We start from the raw sequence: 21,032 nt of genomic DNA on the forward strand, positions 1-21,032 counted from the left end.
CTGTTAAAGGTGCAACAGTTTAGCTTAGCTGCTAGTTTAAAAATTGGAGCTTTAAGTGTTTGTTGGGACTGTAGCAGAAAACAAAAGTGACTGGATCACTTTAACCGAAGTATAATCATACTAGATAATAACACTATGTAACAAAATTTTTTCTTGTTCCTGAGCAGAAATTGTTATTTCCCAATTGCTTGTGCTTAAAGTAAATGGAAAAGACCTGTTTTTTCTCTTCAAACTTTGCTTTTTGTGACCTGGGAACGTATAACGAAAACATGATGGGAGACTATATCTGGGGACTAATACATGAAAGTGATTTACATTACAGTCGCAAATCTCGAAAAACTACTCACTTACAAACATTTTTGTTCATTTTTGTATAACTTTAGTATAAACACACGTAAATATTGATTAATATGTTGTTTCATTCAGACCTTATGTAAATGAAAATGTGCAAATTTGTCCAGTTTTAGATAGAAAATATATTAATTTCAAATTTCATTATCCAGGTCACAAAAGCAAAGTTTGAAGGGAATAATGGCCATTTTCTGTACTTTTACAACATAAGCAATTAAAAAATAATAAATACTATCCAGGAACAAAATTTGTCATAGTGTAATACGTAAACACCTATTGATAGGTTTTTCTTTTACTAATGTAAGAGGGATGTCAGTCTATTTTTTTCGTTAGATGTAATAGAAGTAAAACGTGATAGTATAACATTCAATAAAGAATGCAGCTTAATGGTAGTTCACGTGTTCAATTGATCCTGATAAAATTCTTGTCTCAGTTCATAAAACATAAGTTATCTTTTTCAAGGATTTGCTTGCTAAGATTCTAAAATAATTTAAATGAAAGACTACGTTGTAGGCATCTATATCGTGTTCCAAAACACTGGGTCTTTGTTTACGTTCTTATTGGAGTACGCGCTGGATGAGTGTGACGTAGTCGCCCATTCAAATTAACCTGAGATCTTAACAATATCCTACAATGAGCACAACTATCGTGTAAAAGAGACCTTACTGTTTGATTAACTGAGTCCAGAACTGAATCAGAAAGTTCAGCATGCAAACTGTTATTTACTTTATAATCCCCAGCACACTCACACTTACACATTTAAACTCTAAAAACGAACGTCTTTTTATGAATTTCCTTTCTATTTATATCAAATTATTGACTTATTGATTGATTATACCTTGCCTTTTTTATAAGTTTCTAATTGAATCGTGGTTATCTCAAAATAACAGTCTAGATCTCAATAACTATTATTTAGGAATAACATTTTTCTTCGCTTCTAATGTGCGAGGTGATAATAGTAAATATAACTCTCTGTGTTTTTGTAGTAAACTCACATGCTCCTGGTAGGTTTATACCATAAGCTCTAATTTTCTTTATATATTTATACTAAGGTTGATATGCTATTTTTTAAAAAAAATTCGCATATTTCAGTTGGAAACCAGGAGGCTCATTAATTATCACGGGAAAAAAATCTTTTAATTACACTTAGTATTTTATTTGTTTTCCACATGTATATATGGTGAGTATCGTTTTAATTTTTCACTTATTTTCACAAAATAGCGAAATAAATTATAAACACACAGCTTTTAATTATAATTTATATAATTATTTTTCAATCAAAATACATAACCTCTGATAAAGGTATACCTATAGAACATAGTTCTTTCTTTGGCAATTATGGCTGTTTGTTTAATCGGATATTTGTATAAAAGCTGTCTGGGTAAACTTTACTTCTCATAATTAACACTTTACATTGCTAACATTTGTTTGGCTACCTCGATTATCACTTAATTTCAAACTTCCATTCCTACAAATTCAAGAACGTTATTTTTGACCCTGTAAGAGAATCGAACCATAATCCACAATCAGTCAGGCTTACCGTACTAGGCTACAATTGAATCTGACGTATTTCAATTTCTGTTTCAGTTTCTTAGAAGTGTACATAGAATATCTCGTAGTTCAAAATCGTACTGTAAAAGATAAAAATACAGAAATAATATGCTGAAGAAACATTTAGGTTTTATCCAACGCACAAGGGAAATTCAGACCGAGAAATACGTATTTTATATAGTGCAAATATATAAACGTGCAAGGCATTCTTTCCACACAGCTCGTTTCTTACGTTTAGTTGGTTCAACCTGGGTAAATATTATTGTATGCAAATGAAGGAAAATAAGACTATTTTTTTATGATCAATACTGATATGTTGTTGAAATAAGTTCCAGTTTATAATGAATGAGCACGTAATGCTTGTAATAAAAATTAACTGTTTTTTTTTTATCTAACTCCCATTGCTCGAAACTTCTATTGGTTTTCATTACAAATATACACACGTGACCTTAATCGCAATTTTGACAAGCTAGATAACCTAAAACAGATCCTAACTATAGCTGAAAAGATTTTATGACTTCAATGCACGTGCCAGTAGGTTCTTTAGTTGATCATAAAATACACGTCGGATATAGAAATTTTTGTTATACCTATGGGTGGTTTGAAGAAAAAGGTTACAAACATAAATATCGAAGTTGTTAGGCATATAATAGCCTTTGTTCACGAACAGTATTTTCAGACTATTGTATAACAACCTTGTCGATTATATTCTCTGGATATTCTATTATTCAGAAACAGGCTTTGGTAACCGACACAGCCCCAGAAAACTTTTTGTGTCGTTCATCACCTACGAATAAATGGGCAGTGAAGCAGAAGTCCCCATAATGCTTCAGTAGTCTGGACAGTCTGTCGCAGGCCTACTTTTCCCAGGCACACCATTAAGTTCCTACAGGCATAAAATCTGTCCGCTCTACTGTAAATTCAGTTTCTATCTCAGCTTGATCATGCATCAAGTTTACATAGATTTCTCAACTATCGATAAACTTTCGTTTCCTCTACCTCTTCACCTGAAAAACCTTGGTCATTTTTTAAAAGTAAAAATAGAACACGGAAAAGATAAATTTATCAAAATAACAAAACAAAACAAAGTTTTGTATTCCTTCACACGAATATTCAAGTATTGTGTGAACTATTACATTTCTAATATGATAACATTCAAAGAATAAATTGAATGTCGTCGGGGGTCCGGCATGGCCAAGCGTGTTAAGGCGTTCGACTCGTGATCCGAGGGTCTCGGTTTCGAATCCCGGTCGCACAAAACATGCTCGCCCTTTCAGCTGTGGGGGCGTTGTAATGGTACGGGCAATCCCACTATTCGTTGGTAAAAGAGTAACCCAAGAGTTGGCGGTGGCTGGTGGTGACTAGCTGCCTTCCCTCTAGTCTTATACTGTTAAATTAGGGATGGCTAGCGCAGATACCCCTTTTGTAGCTTTGCGCGAAATTCAAAAAACAAAACAAACAAACGAATGTCGTCAAATAGCTGCAGCTAACACACATATTGTTAGAAAAAACAGCTGGAGAAACATTATGGACCGTGTAAAATTTCAAATTTGAATTTATTTCGAACGTTTTTATTTTTCTTAATTTTAAATTTCAAAATATAACTTTTCTACCTGAACTATGAGCAAAGCAAATTATTTGAATTAATCTTATGGAAAGTTTTAAGCAACAAAATTTCAAAAAAGAAAAAATGTTACGAATAAGTAAATGAAACTAAATGCAACAATATCACATTTCTATTGACTGGTGGTTCGGACACTCAACCTGACTGTCATGAGTTCGAATCCCGTCATCGAATATGCTTGCCCTCTTAGTTGTGGGGCTATGAAATGTGATAATTAATCACACTTTTTTTTGGTAAAAAGGTAGCCTCAAAAGTGGCGTTTGATTATTTTGATTAGCTGCATTCCTCCAGTTTATCTCCTTTAAATTTGGGATAGCTAGCTCAGATGGCCCGGTAGCTTTGCGCGAAATTCCACAAACAAACAAATCCTTTTAGTTTACACGTTGAGCAGTGTACTTGCAACTGCGGATTAATTTTATTGGGGTGTTTTTAATTGTACGCACTTATTTGTGAAATCACACAAAAGTCTAAGAACAATTTTATCATAAAGAAACGTCACCCTGATATCAGACTTCAACTGAAAAAACGTGGCGTATTAAAGTTACTGTTGGCTGTTTAGGTGTTTAACGCGATTTCTTTTGGTGGATTTTCCGCAATACGAACGGAAAATAGATATGAAACTTTGAAACTGTTTATAATTACACACGATGCAATGTAGTGAATACTGAAATATATCGTTTATTTAAAGAGCTTTAGCACGTAAAAATCAAACTGATTGATTAATTTTTTTATATGGATAAAAAGAAGACATACCTTCCCTCTAAAAAGTTAATTAGCTCGGTATCAAATTCCACCATAAACTCGTTGTCGCAAAGTTCAGTTTTTTAGTTTGTAACATGAGCGCCTGACTCGTCAATAAATTTCCTTAATTTCATTAAATCACGGTACGTAAAGTGTTTGTAAGTCCATGAGACGTTTTTTGTCTTTTGAGAAAATAGATCTTAATTTATTTTGTATTATATGTGTAGAGTTATTTAATAATAGTCACTTAGGTAGGACTTTCTTTCTGGTACAATTTATATGTTTTCCTTTTATAGGTGTGTCGTTTTTTGGTTCATTCTTACTCTTTTAACAAATTTCAGACTGGCAGTATAAATATATGTTAGTCACTAGTGCTATTTAATTCAGGTATATTTATGGTACATACACAGCTGTTGATGGTTATCATTTTATTAAACACGAAATGATTAAAATTTACTAAGCTAAGCGTGTGTGTTTTCTTATAGTAATGTTACATCGGGCTATTTGGTGGATTCACTGAGGGAAATCGAACCCCTCATTTTAGTGTTGTAAATCCGTAGACTTACCGCTGTACCAGCGGCCTAAGCTAAGCCACACTAGCTTGTCGGACTTTTAATCATATGATCCATTGTCCAGAATATTTGTCTGTAAATTCAAGAATTCTTAGCAGCATGCAGGAAATTTAACGTAAGAAATCTAATTTTGCATATCTGATCGACAAAACTGACATAATTACTTGCGTGAACTTATTTATTCTACTGATAGCACCACTATTGATTTAAATCCGAAGTCTAGTCAATATCTGTATGGTCGCGTCATCTAGTGAGCTTATGAGAAATCAAATAGAGAAAATTGTGTAACTTATTAAAATAATACTGATTTCTATAATTAATTCTTTATAAGTACTGTCTGTATCTTTTAGTAGCTGTAATTTAGTGTATAAGCTGATATGAAGATTACAAACTTATCAAAATATTGTTTTAAAATCACAGAAACTGAAGAAAACATTGAGGTCAATAGATATTCATTTTAAATAATAAACTGTTCGTACAATAGTTATTAATAATATTGCTTTACGAAGCTTAAATTACCGATATCTGTCCTTTTTGTCAAATTTATAATAATTTGTAAAACAATCTTATTTGATATTTAAAATATATTTTTCAGATTGCATTACTTCTCTGTTTTATGAATTAAAATATTTAGTATTAAGCTAACAAAGGATGTGTGACATCTAAACTTTAGAGTTTCATACAGCATCCATTTCTCTGAAAATGATTTCTCACTGTTACCTTGCTTGTTTCAGTATAAATGTAATGTTATAAAATGTTAGAGCAGCTATGTATATAAAAACTATTTCTCACTGTTACCTTGCTTGTTTCAGTATAAACGTAATGTTATAGAATATTAGAATATCTATTTCTATGAAAACAATTTCTCACCGTTTTCTTGCTTTTTACAGCATAGACTTCATGTTGTAGATTGTTAAAATATCCATTATTCTTCACCTTTAGATGTTTTGTTCTCCTTTGCGTTTTGTTTTGTGCTTTTATCTCAACGATTCTAATTAAATGTTTTACTTAAAAAATCCTATGGAAGAACAGAGAGGGAATCAGTATATCCAAGACACTACAAAATCTTTATAATTACGTAATATTAAATAAAGCTCAAGTTGAATGAAAGATAATAACAAAAAATTGACATTTCTAAATGAGATCTTTTTTTCTAGAATATTCTGTGTGACATTTCGAACAGATACTCTTCATCAGGTAGGAAGTATTTCGGTACGATGGGACTGGGCTTTCACATTTTGCAGAACAAAGATTATTTATACAAAGTTAAATTGCTTTCGTTGTATTTACCAACTGTGATCAGCTTAAAACACACACACGCACACTCACATATATAAATATCTTACATTAACATATTTTTATCTATTTATTTTAATCGGGAATTAGGTTTAATAGCAACTTACACCGTTTCATGAATGTAATATTTATCAAGCTCACGGGAAGAGAGTTAAAATCAACAATAACCGACAGGCGGCGTCCCTGCATAATACAAGAATACTGCGATTTCTAAAAAGTTGAACATTGTATAATTCGTAGCTTTTATTAGTTAAATCTTTATTGTTCTTGGCCATATACAGAAAATAATATATTGCTTTTAATTCTAGTACCTAGTAAAATCTATGAAAATCATTGTATTCTTATTGGAATAGAATAGAATATCAAATCTATATATATATATATAGGTTGTCTATAAATTATTCAGCCTATTATAAGCCTTTATAAATTCTCTATATTCACCTTAATTACATCCTGATAAGGTCAAAATATTTTAAATGGTTGTTATAGATACCAGACCATCATGTGTCTTAAGAGTGTTTAATATGGTAAAAAAACAGCCTCTAGGAGACCACTCTTTCTACAGCTAAAGTACTGAGTCTTTTAGAGATTATCTAAAGTCTAAGTAATCAATAACCCAAAACAGTCAATGGTTTTCACCATCTTGACAATTTAACTTTGCGTGTAATTTTTTAAGACTAGCAAAAATATCATCTTATACTTTAATCAAATGCTTAAACCCAAATTAATCAAAGTAATCATTTGTAGCCTAAACATATCTGTTGCATAATCTTCCAAAAATTAATAAAAGTTTTCAGTCAAAATAGTAATATTGAAAAGAAACACGTTAAAATCTAAAATATTTTTAAACTTTATTCCGCATCAAAGCAAAGCAATATATTTAAACTATCTTTAAGTCTCACCATATATATATACACTGGTTTCAACTCAGGGTTTTGTCTGAACAACTTCAGAACGTTTATTTTCTTCTTTTGTATTCACTCCAGTGTGGCTTTGGTATTGTGCTTCGGGTCATTGTTCTGCTGAAATGTGAATTTTCGACCCAGTTTTGGATTCATGGGAGAATTAAAGCAGGTTTTCCACTGTGATTAGTCTGTCTTTTCCACTATTCATCTTTCTCTCAATCCTGAAAAGCTTTCCAGTTCCAGCTGATGAAAGTTATCCACATAACATGGTGCTGCCATCACCATGTTTGATAGTTGGGATGGTTTTGACTAAGTGATGTCCTGTTATGGGTTTGCTTCGAACATAACACGTTGAATTTAGACCAAAAAGTTCAATTATTTTCTCGTCTGACCACAAAACCTGCCACATATCTGCAGTATCATTTACATGATTTGTCACAAATTCCATGTGTGATTTAAGATTATTCTTTTGCACTAATGGCTTTTTTCTTGCTTCTCGTTTTACAAACTAGCTTTACGTTGGAACTGGGATATTGTCAATGAATGAATACTGACTCCTATTTTAGACATGGAAATTTTCAAGTCATTCATTGCCACTGTTGTTTTCCAAGTGACATCCTTAATCAGTGTTTCCTGTTTGCCTGGCTGCTTTGTTTAGAAGAGCAAGCTGATCTGGATGGTGAACTGGCTGGTATAAAGCACATTCCACTTCTTAATGATGGACTTCACCATACTCAAAGGGATTATCAGCGACTCTGAAATTTTCTTGTAACTTTTTTTGATTTGTGCCTGTCTACTACTTTATCTCTAACCTTTTGGAAAACTCCTTTGTTTCATGTTTTGTTTCTCATATCATTTGCTCCAAAGACAATATAAACAACTTTGATTGCACATAAACAAATACCATTACATTAATTTGTGACCTTTAAAATTAATTTTCTGCACCTGAACTGTTTTAGGGATGTTATAGCAAAGAGTTTGAATACATATGCAATTGAGAATATTCTAATTCTCTTTGAAATGTAACATGTGTAATATCAGCGTCTATTAGTTTTCTCACTTTGGAGTAGATTTCTTTTAGATTCTAACTATAAAGGATTATTTGAAAGTTTCATGGCTGCAAGCTAAGACAACAACAAAATATAGAATCTTTGTAGGTGGGCAATTCTTTTGCAAGTAACTGTATAAACTATTTTATTCTTTCACTTCACTAAAGTTTCTTTTCAAGTATAAGTCTGGCTCATATATTGTTGTTGCCAATGGCTTGTGTTGTTACTATTCCAGCTCATAATAGATTGTGTTTTATAATTCATTTTAAGTTTAGTTTTATTACCTTTTTAGTTTTTTACTTATTATTTTCTAGTAATATTATCAAAGTGAAAATTATTTTGCCTACATTTAACATTTTTTTCTTTATTATGAAGATAGAAAGAAACAACTGTCTCTGAATTCCTCTAAAGTCATCTTAAATCCTTAAATTATCATTTTGATTTGGTTTGTGTTTGTACGAAGTGCATGGAACTGATTTAAATTTGATTGAACCCATGACAACCATCAGAAGGTATTTGGTATTTTCAACCAGAACGGCACTTTATTTACAAAGGCCAGGTTAAAACATTACAAAGTTTTGGCATTGTTGTTCTTAACTTAGAAATGCTTAACAGACAGAGGACAATGAGTAAATAGCACCAGCCGCCTACAAAGATACTTTTGACTGAATAGAGGCAATCATCAAAATAACGGCATTCAAAACTCTAATTTTTAAAATGGTCTAATGGTAAATTCTTCAAATAGTAAAAAAAAAGTTAGAACTACCAATACTATGAACATGAGTTAAAATCTTTAATAAAAAAACTGATCTCCAGTGGGACAGCAATAACTCTTCGATTTGCAAAGTTAATATCAGGGGTTCTATTCCTTTCGGTAGATACAGCAAAGAGCTCGATGTGGCTTTGCTATAAACAAGCATACACTTTATCTAAAACTACGTTGATTTTTACATTAGAACTAACATTTAACATCAACATTAAATTTTAATCGTTATTATGAAGACATCTGCTAATTAGTTACGTAAACGATCACCCGGTGGGACAGAGATAAGTCTACAGATTTACAACGCTAGAATTTGAGCTTCGATTGTCCACAGTAGATATGTCATAATAGCAACAAACAAACAAAGCTGCATAAACACTGTCTCTTCTTATTCAAAAAGCAAATAATTACTTATGCTGTTACTTTCATTTAGTTTTCTTTTAACAAAAAATAAAATTTCTTGGCTTTAAATATAGACGTATCAGTTAGTTTAACATTTTAATCTCGTAGTGTATTCTTACACTTTTTGATAATATATTTAATTCTAAAGACAAGGATCATACTGAATGTAATAAACAACAATAATGATATTATTAAACTTCATTAAAACGTTTCATCAACGTTATTCACTTTAAGTATTACCTTTACCTTAAAAACTCTACCCAATTCAGATGTCACTAAATTACATAGTAATGCTATTACAACAAATCTCGAACCTCAGCCTTCTGCTGTTTGCATTAAACTGTGTGAAGTAGTGGTTTTAAGTTTTGGATCCGTCATTAAGTTTAACGTTCTAATATAACTTAAAACATTAGATTGGAAAACAAATTATAATAGATTTTAACAAATTCAGTCTTTGCGTTACTTAAATTTTACTCAACTATGTCTACGACTTAGGCTGCAACAATTAGGCCTAGGTGTAAAAGGTAGATCAAGGCTTAAGAAGACTACACATTAAGGCTAAGTTAATTTAAAATTGTTTTCATCTTTATCATTCTGATGTTATAATGATTACAAGTCAATTACTTGTGCACAAAATTATTGGGAAAATACTTATCTTTTATCCTTAATTTATTCTTAATTGTATTTTTAAATTTATTTATCGAGACTCGTTTCATATTAATATCGTATTGATTGCGTTGCTTGTTGTAGATTCTGTAGTTAGGCATGCTAACATTGAATAATAAAAAAAGTACCTATAAAGTAGAGATAATATATATACATATTTATCAGTTGATTGTTTTAGCATTACAGCTTCTTGAGCTGACCATAAACTACTTACGAGTTCGCTGGCGATCTTTTAGTTTATCGATTGCTTCGGAGGAAGTTCTAATAGTAAATTATTGAGCTAATATATATAGATTCTAGAAAATACGTTGTTCTTTTATTTATATTAATAGAAACGTCTAGTTGTAAATTCTAACTTATAATAAGAAGAATTTTAACAAAAAAAATGAGTTTAGTATCAAAAACCTTTTTTTCAGTGTGTGATATGAAGGCTGTCTGAAAGTATGGCTAAAGCAAATAATGGAGTTTTTTTCGTGAATCTATTGTTATGCGTTGTGGTAATAGTTTTATCAAATGAAAATTATGAATTGAAATGGCAGTGGATTTGTGCGAACGATTTCGATTCAACTGTTCCTTGTCTGATGCCAATTGGGAATTGTGGTTTAAAAACAAGGATAGTTGGTAAGCTCTCAAATATGAATAGACTTGTATTTTCAATGGAAAACACTAGATACTTTCGTAATGCTTATAAAAATCAGTCATATTTTTATCATACAAGTGTTGCTTGTTTTATATATCTGAGAAATGTGCACTTCAAACTAAAACTTAATTATTTGCTTCTGAAAAGTATTGTTAAAAAATGTTTACAGAAGATTAGCTAACACTATTTGTGGATAGCTGGATAATGAAAAATTAACATTCGTAATTTTATATCATTTTTCTTTAAATTCATTATTTCATAAATTTCAAGTAAAACGAAAAATTAACTGTTTACATTCAGAACTTGTTTTCTTTGATCTTTTTTGTTTTTTGAATTTCACGCAAAAATACACAAGGGTTATTTGCGTTAGCCGTCCATAATTTAGTAGTGTAAGACTAGAGGAAAGGCAACTAGTGATTATCACCCACCGCCAACTTTTAAGTGGCTCTTTTACCATATGCCTCGGCATGGCTAGGTGGCTAAGGCACTCGACTCGTAATCCGAGGGTCGCAGCTTCGAATTCATGTCACACCAAACATGTTCGCCCTTTCAACCGTAGAGGCGATATTTTGTGACCGCCAATCCCACTATTCGTTGGTAAAAGTAGCCCAAGAGTTGGCGGTGGGTGGTGATGACTAGCTTCCTTCCCTATAGTCTTACACTGCTAAGTTAGGAATGGCTAAAGCAGTTAGCTCTCGTGTAGCTTTACCGAACTTCAAAACAAATCAAAACTCTTTTACCAACAAATAGCGGATTGACCGTCACGTTATAACGTCTTCATTACTGAAAGGGCAAACATGTTTGGTATGACAGGGATTCGAAACCGCAGCTTTCAGATTACAAACTGAATGCCACAAACACCTGGCCATGCTCGGCATATTATGTTTTCATGAGAAATTTGGCAAAATAGTTGATATTTAAAGTTTCCGTGTTTATTAAATACAGCTTAAAATACAAGAGTATTAATAAATTATAAACTGTGAAATGAATTAGGAATCTTGCTACAAAAAATAACGAAATAAAAATTAAAATCACTATCACAAATTTACAAAATTTAATCTTTACATTGACCTACAGATAAGTGTATAAAGCTGTCAAAGTAGAGATTAGATTTCATAAGTCCCCCGCTAGTACAGTGGTATATCTCCGGATTTATAACGCTAAAATCAGCGGTTCGATTCCCCTCGGTGGGCTTAGCAGATAGCCCAATGTGGCTTTGCTATAAAAAAACAAACAAAGATTTTATAAATTTGTGATTGTTGCTTTAACCTGTTGACTGCCACGTATTCCAGCTACTACAATACACTCTAATGCTTCTTCATTTTATAACTTTTTTCGTATGCCATTTTGGATCAAAAGTGAAACAATTTGTAAGTAGGTCAAATGCATGTATGGTGCTGACATCTAACATCTAGCGTTGAAGTTAGGTGTTATTAAGAACAAATGAACTCGTCCGTGGCACTGTGTTACCGATCGGCTTGGACGAGTTATCTCGTCTACGGCATTGAACAGGTTAATTCTTGTTCCATTATATTTTATAGTGGTATTTCTACTGTATTTTAAAATTTCTAGTTTTTGATACTCTTATTTTTTTAGTTTTTATATTATACAAGGATTTTAAGTACGTTAGTACTTATAGTCGGGCTCTTCAAAGATTGCAAATAATTGCAAATTATCCTATCAAATTCCTAAACGAAAACCTGAACGTTCGAACGATTGGTTATCATATATCATGCGCATATATACTAATTATACACTTAAAAAGTAGTTAGCATTTCCGGTACAACAGAAAAAAAAATATTAAAGTAGCAACGTTTTCGTCCTCTAACTGATCACATGGGCAAAGATAGCACATAGACAGCTTGGATTATTGCTCCAAAATTTCTCCACCTTGACTGGTTTGTGGATATCGGTCTTTTGATATTCCGATACAAATCCGTATATATATATATATATGTGTGTGTGTGTGTGACTGGTAACTTGGAAATTATAATAAATAAAGGATCATGTGAATTACTGAAAAAATTATATAAACACAGAATTGGTACAAAATGTAACAAGCAAAATTTTCTAAAATCTATTGAAAACAATGTTGATTAATATATTTCGAAACTTAATTACATCTTAATTGGCTAGTTTTTTTAAATAAAAGTATTATGTACTTAAAAAAATAAGAATTAAATTACCCCATATAAAATTAAAGAAGTATCGTATAGATTTATCGTTTCGTCAGTTAAAAAATTAAGATTCAAGAATTACAAGAAAAATATAGTTCCGATTAATGAAGCTAATTGTAATTCTGGCTTCATTTGTAAAAACGTTTTACGCATTAATTATGATAAAAATAATCAATAGCACAAAAATTTTAAACTTATAAACCAATCTGAAGATACAGTAATTAATAATTTCCTTAAAGCTTATAAAAACTATTCTAAACCAAATTATTTTGTAGATTTACATTTTCTATATGTTATTCCTAAACTCAATAAATCTCCGATTAAATCTAGATTTATTTCTAGATCAATGAGAACAATTATTAAATAACCAGCCATTTTATTAAATAAACTACGTAATGTTTTGTTTAACAAAATTTTAAATGTTAGTGCTAATATTAAGAAACACACGGTTCGAATAATAAAAATAACCCATTTTATAATATATAAGAAATTGTGAAAACCTACAAAATATTCTAACATTTGATTTTACCACACTGTACACCTTAATTCGATTAAAAGATTTAATTGCTGTATTAGTTCATTTATAGAACAGTTCTGTTATCCTTTCATAGTACTGGAAAAAAAAAATGTAGCTTCAAGAAGATAAAATACATATTTCCAATAATCAGATACTTAAATAAGTAATAGAAGTTCCAATGGCAACTAAATATTCTACTTGAATTGCAAATTTATATCTTTACTTTTATGAGAATATGTTATTGAAAATTACCTAAACCTGGACATCTTGCCTTAACTTACACATACGTAGATTATTTAGTTGATATAAATGATGCTATTAACACTATTTATCCACTAGAATTAGAAATTTAAAATACTTCAATTTCTAATGAAGAGGTACATGGTTTAGATCTAGAAATTACAATAATTGATAATGATGTCAATCTAAATAGTTTTGATAAAATATTTTTATTTTCTAAGATATGGTTTACCCTCTGTTAATAGTAATGCACCATGCACTTCTGTAATAAGAATTATAGCCTGACAATTATTCAGATTTTTAAAAATTTTAATAAAATACAATATTTTATTGTATATGTCGAAATATTGATGCAAAAATTAATGTTTGATGGGTTTAACAAAGATATTGGGTTGAGGAATAATTCGTGAGCGTTTTTTCAAGTTAAACAAATATATTCGTAAATGAAACGCTTTCACAAAATATTTCATGTCATTTGGTAGATAATTTTTTGCTCTAATAGATGATGTGTTTGATTTTCATATGTCTTTAATTTTTGCTTTCATTTTCAGCTCATTAAATGGAATGTCAAGTGGACAAATTCGAGCATTTTCGACACCATCTGCTTTTCGCATTTAATTTCTTGCAATTTCGTTTAAAACAATGCATACTATATACCTAGGTATTACATGAAATAAAGTATCATAATAAATGTTTTGGGTTAATGTGTTCATGCATTGAAGTATTGTATAGTCTTGCATGTAATGCTTGAATGAAATTATTTGAAAACGCTCACGAACTATTCCTCAACATAATATTAAATAAAATTATTAACATATACTGTGATAAATATGATAATGTATTAAGTAAATACAAAGAAGTAAAAAGTAAGGAAATTTTACTGAAACTTTCTGATAAATAATTTTAGTTGTCAATAAGGCCGTTTCAAGAACCTTTCACTACTTTCATGTGAATAAACACCTTATCGAATATAAAGGCTTGTTTAGAATCTAAAGATTGGTAGTTACAGTGGATTTAATGGGTGGTGTTTGGGAGTTAAACTAGTAATTTTTTTATAACAGGCTGGGATCCTTTAGTCGCACAGTAAACGTATTTAACTAATATAATGAGTATTTTACCAATATAATAGGGGCCGGAATACTAGTTGCAGAAGGTATATATTTTTCTTACTTACCCTTAAGTGGTAGTATCTTATTTTGTTTTTGTTTTGTTATTTACTTTTGAAAGCAATCACATTTCCACAATTGCCTACATGCAATAAAGGGTGATAAAGATGTGGGACGTTGTGTGCTTAGACACCTACATTTCGCTCTCCTAATTTCTATTTCTTTTGATTATTTTATTATTTATTTTTATGAATTTCTTCTGGTCAACAGAGGTTAAGACTGAAACCTAAGGTACATTCTATATTCCACATTATAGACTATATCATACAAGTCCTTTTGATTTGAGCAACGTTTTTTTTTATTTTTGGTAAGGCTTGTTTTTGTCTATTATATAAAATGTATGTATGTATAGGTATAATATAAATGGTAAACATATATCCACGTACTTTAATATCTTTTCAACCCAATTGATGGCGCTACATTTCGATGGATAGACGCAACAGCTTTCAAAGTGTATACTTTATATAAGTTTAACATGAAAAACAAACATACAAAAGTATTAAAACTTTAGGACTTTAAAATGAAGTAGAGATACTGCTACAAAGAGCAATGAACGAAGTATCAAACTACAACAGCAATTGATAAAATGTAATCCATATTTGGTAGCTTTATACACTTATCGGTAAACCAAATCAGGATTATGGTTTATAAATTTGTGATCGTGGTTTTAATACTTATAAAAGGTAAAGCTACCAGGAATATGTTTATACTGAAGTTTATAGATGTTGCGTCCATTTCATAGACATGAAAACTAAATATAAAATAAATGGGTTAAAAAATAAATTTTAACAGAAAGTAGGCATCTTTCGTTATTCGTAGAATTGCTATAAGAATGGTCCAAAACAAATGCTGCAATACAAAGTACATAAACAAGTAGAGTTATACAAGTTAAATACATTTAAAATATATTTTCAACCTCTACTTTGGTTTGCAAGTTTAGACAGCTGTATTTAGTTGTATAAAATATTGGATCAAATGGCTCAGTTGTTTTTGTTCTAGTCTCTCTGACATTGTCAGCAAGCCAGCCAAAACAGTCGTTGTTCTAGAACTTTGGGCCCGGCATGGCTAGGTGGGTTAAGGCGTTCGATTCGTAATCTGAGGGTCGCGGGTTCGAATCCCCGTCGCATCAAATATGCTCACCCTTTCACCCGTGGGGGCGTTATAATTTGACGGTCAATCCCACTATTCGTCCGTAAAAGAGTAGCCCAAGAGTTGGCGGTGGGTGGTGATAACTAGCTGCCCCACCTCTAGTCTTACACTGCTAAATTAGAGACGGCTACCGCAGATAGCCCTCGTGCAGTTTTGCGCGAAATTAAAAACAATTAGAATTTTTTTAAAAATATCGTAGCGGAACGATTTTCTACCTTAGGCTAATATACTTCTAAAAATAATGTTGTTTTTGTTGTATGTATCTGATCAAAAACAGCTTAAAAAAGGTCCGGTCGAAAAAGGATTGAGCGTGTAACTTAAAGGGACTGAATCAGAATGAATTAGCGACCAAAGCGGTAGCTACACGTGGACCAAATATTTATTCATAAATATTTATATTTATTAATATAACTAACTAATGTTAGTCAGACAGCGTTTTTTGTTTAACTTGGAGCATGATGTATCCCAATAGGTTTTTATTGGAGAAGATCCGTATAAGGCAGTTATTGGAAAAGCGTTTTTTTTCCTGACTGCCAATTTTGTCCTTGATGATTCTTACGTACTTAATAATAAGAGACAGAAATATATGTTTCCATGGAAAGTTATCTGACGCTTTTGTATTCTATATTTTGTTTTTCCTACGTGAGATACAACGACGGTGATATGTTTGTACAGGCGTGGAAAATAAAACTACGGTTTTCAAAAACTACAATGGTTTTGCAAGTACTTGAAGTTTTCTTTTAGTAGTTCTTTCAAAATTATGCATTACTGTAATAGCTATATTTTTGTGCCATTAAATATAGCTGTGTTTCAATGTATTTAATATATCATAAACAGAAAAAGAAGTTGAGGAATGCCGAATAAATAATGGAAACTGTGATCACATTTGTAAGACTTCTCCTAGAGGTTTGGAGTGTGAGTGTCGTAAAGGTTGGAGGTTAGACACCGACAAACGTAGTTGCGTTGGTAAGTTTAAAATCTTGTATGTATTTAACACGTTGGCTCTCACACATCGGTGAATCATGATAGCCTTCCAACAAGACCCACACGACCCAACGGTGAGTTGTGATAGCCTATCAACAAGACCCACACAACCCATCGGTGAGTCGTGATAGCCTTTCAGCAAAACCAACATGACCCACCGGTTAGTCGTGCTCTGTTTTTTTTCAAAGGGCTACTTATTGGCTGAGACAAAATGGCTAAATATACACTCTTTCTTAAAAAAAGTAATTGTAAAACGACTTGTGGGACCCTGGAAAGTGTCGATAAAATAGGCTTGGGAGCCAAAGTGTTAAAGATTTTACAGCTATTTTCCGGAAGGCTTATCGAATTTATCAGTAAATATTTCATATTTCATTTTACTTGTTTTATGTTCACGAAATAAGGCATAATTTATTTGCTTTTTGATCACTTTTATATAATAAGTGACGTTTAAGTTAGAAATTACCTAAACTGATTTCCTCAAGTAAAATGTTTCCATTTGGGAAAAGAAAGTTAACCTAATTTTGTTATAGTTTCTGTAAAGTTTATTACGTAACAGATTCTCCAAATATCCATGTTAAAGTTTGGTATTTAATGTTAAATAACTTCTTCTAGACGTTCAGGCATGTAAGATAATTTCAATTGTACTGGGGTATTTTAATTCTCAGTTTTTCCCATTGAGCTAGAATAAAACATATGTTGAAATGTGGGATATAAAATACCTTATTTCTAGCCTTTCTGTGACATTAACGTGCATAATATTACAAAATATTCAGTTGGCTCTATGACGTTAAAGACTAAATTAAAGTAGTTTCAGCCATGGGTTTTAATGAGCGTTTCGCATTGAAAAGTAACTTTTGCTACTGATATTGGAAATAAAAGGAGCATTATCAGTCTGATATATTGAAGCAAAAGCAGCTTACAAAAAATAGTGAGAAAGATTAATAATTGTGTCAAATATATAACATGCGGAGTAGCTATGAACTTGTATTTGATAAAGATCTTTATAATTTTTGAATAATTACAATACCAGTTGTTTTCATTCTCTGCAACTTTTTAAACTCTGAGAATAAACGTAAATACTCTTTACTTACTTCTTTAAGATTATTAGATTGATTAATATTTTAGTTTTATCGTGAAAAGTTTATTAAAAATTCTCCCTACTTGAGCTCAGAATAACCTTATTAAAGTGATTCGCTAAATTAGGGATAATATGTTTAGCTTTTAAGTAATTCGGTTCTTGTAGTTTAGACTTTCGTGTTTCAATATGTTTTGTAGCATTAAAACTTTCTTTTATTTCTACAACTATCTATATTATGTATATATATCGATCCAACTTTGTTTTTGTGAAATGAAAACTTTTTTATTATGCTTGTTGAATAATAATTTCAGTCACTCTCCTAGTTGTTTGTCTTTTACCACATTATTAACTGCTTTAAGTTTTAAATTGTAAGCAAAGAAACCATAGCTTATAGTTGTCATAAACTATTTCTGTCAATACTAATTACAAATTCACTGAATGAGCGAAATGGTGGCTGTGAAGAATATAGTGTTAGGTTGTCCAGAAGTAAAAGTTATTTTGAACTGCGAAGTTTTGAAAAGTATAAATCGGTGTTGTAAAACATGCTTTAATCAAAGTAAGCACCATTGATTCAACACACTTCTGCTAACGTGTAACAATGGTGTTTATGCCCCTTCTGTATAAATCAGAGTTTCTATGGTCAATGAACTCCCTGAAAGCTTCTTCTGCAGCTGCCTGGTTTTGAAAGCGTTTATTGTTCAGAAAGTTGTCAAAGTGCTTCAAAAAATAAATTTGTAAAAGAAAGGTCTGGGAAATAAGGTGGGTGAGGCAGAACCTCGATTCCAAATTCGTTCAATTTTTGGAGCGTCATCCTTGACAGGTCTTATAACGCCGATTTTGTTGATCTTTCAGCTCATACGGAGCCAACTTATTCAACTTCTTCGTCTTTCCAATCGCAATCAAGTGGTTAGCAATGCTTGATTTATTTGTGCCTTGCTTTTCTGCAAGCTCACGTACTGTTGTTCGAAGATCTGTCTCAACTGCTACCCTTAATGTGTTTTCATCTACGGATGGCTTCCTTCCACGGCCTTCGTGATCTTTAAGACTTTCATCTCCATGTTAAAACCTTTGGAACCAACGACTTCAAACTGCACGTTCAGTAACAGATCCGTAGCCGAAACATCAATCAAGCATTTGGCCATGGATTTGTTACTGAACGTGCAGTTTGAAGTCGTAGAGGAAAATCAGACTAGAGTCCTTCTTGTCCATACTGCCTTGAGGGTTGGAACAGCAGACAATTAAAACACCTTGTAAACGACAAACATTGGATTAAACCAACTCAGTATTCAGCTTCTAAATGTCATCGCGAGAATTCCGACATTTATTTCTGGACAACCTAATAAAATAATTTTCAAATAATATTGGCACACAAGGCATTGATAAAGTGAAATGTTTTAGGGTTGTAGAAGTCTCGCAACCGGAGCTGGCGTAACCAGTAATATGAAAGGTTACGATCGAAACTTCAATAACAAATTTTATAAATACATCTTTAAATGGTACGTTCTGTCATATATCACTATCTACATAATGTCAGAATATCAGGAGTTCTAAATGTTTTAGCCTAAATTCGTTTAAATATCACTAATTTAAATTATATAACATGTTTTACAAAACAAATGTACTGCTGTGAGTCCTGGTTGAATACTTGTGGACATTGTGTTAATACAGTAGCTGGATGAGTTCTGAAAGTCTTTAATAATTTAGAAGAATGAAAAAAAAAGCTTAAGGCACGACGATAACTTTAATTAAAATTCTAAAAAATGCCCTAAAATTTTTTTTATTCTTGAGGACTGTGAAAAATGTACGATACAAATAAAAATCAACTTCCAACTCACGATCCATGAAATTTCTCACAATAATTAAACTCGTGGACCATTGTCAGAGTTGATTTTAGATATCTTTACCAAACATCCGATACTTAGGCCAGAGGTAATAACAAATTAAACAAAGTAAAACGAATATATATATATAAATATATATGTGTGTGTGTATATTTGATATGTTATTAATTGGTATAACTTTGCTGTTATTTTTCAGATATTAATGAATGTAAAGTAAATGACCGTTGTGGCGCAGCGAAGTGTTTTGATACGCCAGGAAGTTATGTCTGTCGATGTCCAGAGCACGAGCATATGATAGCAAAAGAACACACTGAAACGGGTGGAAATGTACAGTTCTCCATTAGATGTATGGGTAGGCATTATCACCTGAAGTAATGTATGGACTAACTGACAAATATCTTAGTTCCTTATTAATATGAATTTCTCTTGAGTGAGTAAAATGTAAGGAAATTGTTTTAATGGCCATAAATTAGAATTTACCATTTAATGAGAGTTTAAATCTGAGCTTGTTTTTTTGTTATTTTACTGTTTTTCTTTTGTTATATTTAATAGAGGGGCGTTTACCTCTTTCAAATTTGTTTGTTGTTAAGTACAAAGGTATAAAATCGTTTGTTTGCACTCTGCCCAACTAGAGTATGGCAACCCGAGTTTTAATCTTATAAACCATCAGACTTACTGGTGAGTCATCAGAGCACCTTTGTAGGGTAAAAACTTATGTTTATACACTAAGAAAATTTAATATCGGTCAAACGACAAGAGTTATATTAAACGTCTAAGTTGCGTTTAATCAAAACATACTTACAGGCACAGTAGTGTTTCCAGAGCCAAGTTTGAATTGAATTTCATTTTGACTTTCAATACAAAAACGTGTTATTTAGTAAGTCTAATACAGCATTGGCCAAAATGTTTGCTAATTTGTAACACATAAGTTTATTATTTATAAGATGGAATACAAATACAATTAGCTCTATCAAATGGAGAAATGCGTGTTATATCAAACATCGAAATATGTAATTTGTACAATGAGACAGGAGCTTTGGACATCATGAGCGATTTATTAGAACAGCAATCAATTTTGTCAGACAACTGTAGAAAAATTTGCAACTCAGCATTTCACCTATCACAACAAAACCTTACCAAAATATATATAATGTAAAAACATAACATCAAATTATTATAAATAACGCCTGTAACCTTATATCAGTTTATTTTACATATGCACTACATGGTTGGACCTCCTTACACTCAAATAACTTGCACAAGGCGATTTAGCATGCTGTTGATTAGGTTATTTAATGTAACCCACTATGATTTCAACCT

General features: G+C 31.5%; 1 protein-coding gene across 1 annotated transcript in view; it reads left to right on the forward strand.

Moving 5' to 3' along the window:
• LOC143232214 (uncharacterized) overlaps positions 1 to 21,032 on the forward strand; it is a 105,811-nt gene that overhangs the window by 73,879 nt on the left and 10,900 nt on the right. Inside the window, exons 3-4 of the mRNA XM_076467376.1 lie at positions 16,647 to 16,775; positions 19,909 to 20,064. Of these exons, the coding sequence (XP_076323491.1) occupies positions 16,647 to 16,775; positions 19,909 to 20,064 (285 nt within the window). The remainder of the gene's footprint in view (positions 1 to 16,646; positions 16,776 to 19,908; positions 20,065 to 21,032) is intronic.

This window comes from Tachypleus tridentatus, chromosome 1, assembly GCF_004210375.1.
Source record: "Tachypleus tridentatus isolate NWPU-2018 chromosome 1, ASM421037v1, whole genome shotgun sequence".
Classification (NCBI taxonomy): domain Eukaryota; kingdom Metazoa; phylum Arthropoda; class Merostomata; order Xiphosura; family Limulidae; genus Tachypleus; species Tachypleus tridentatus.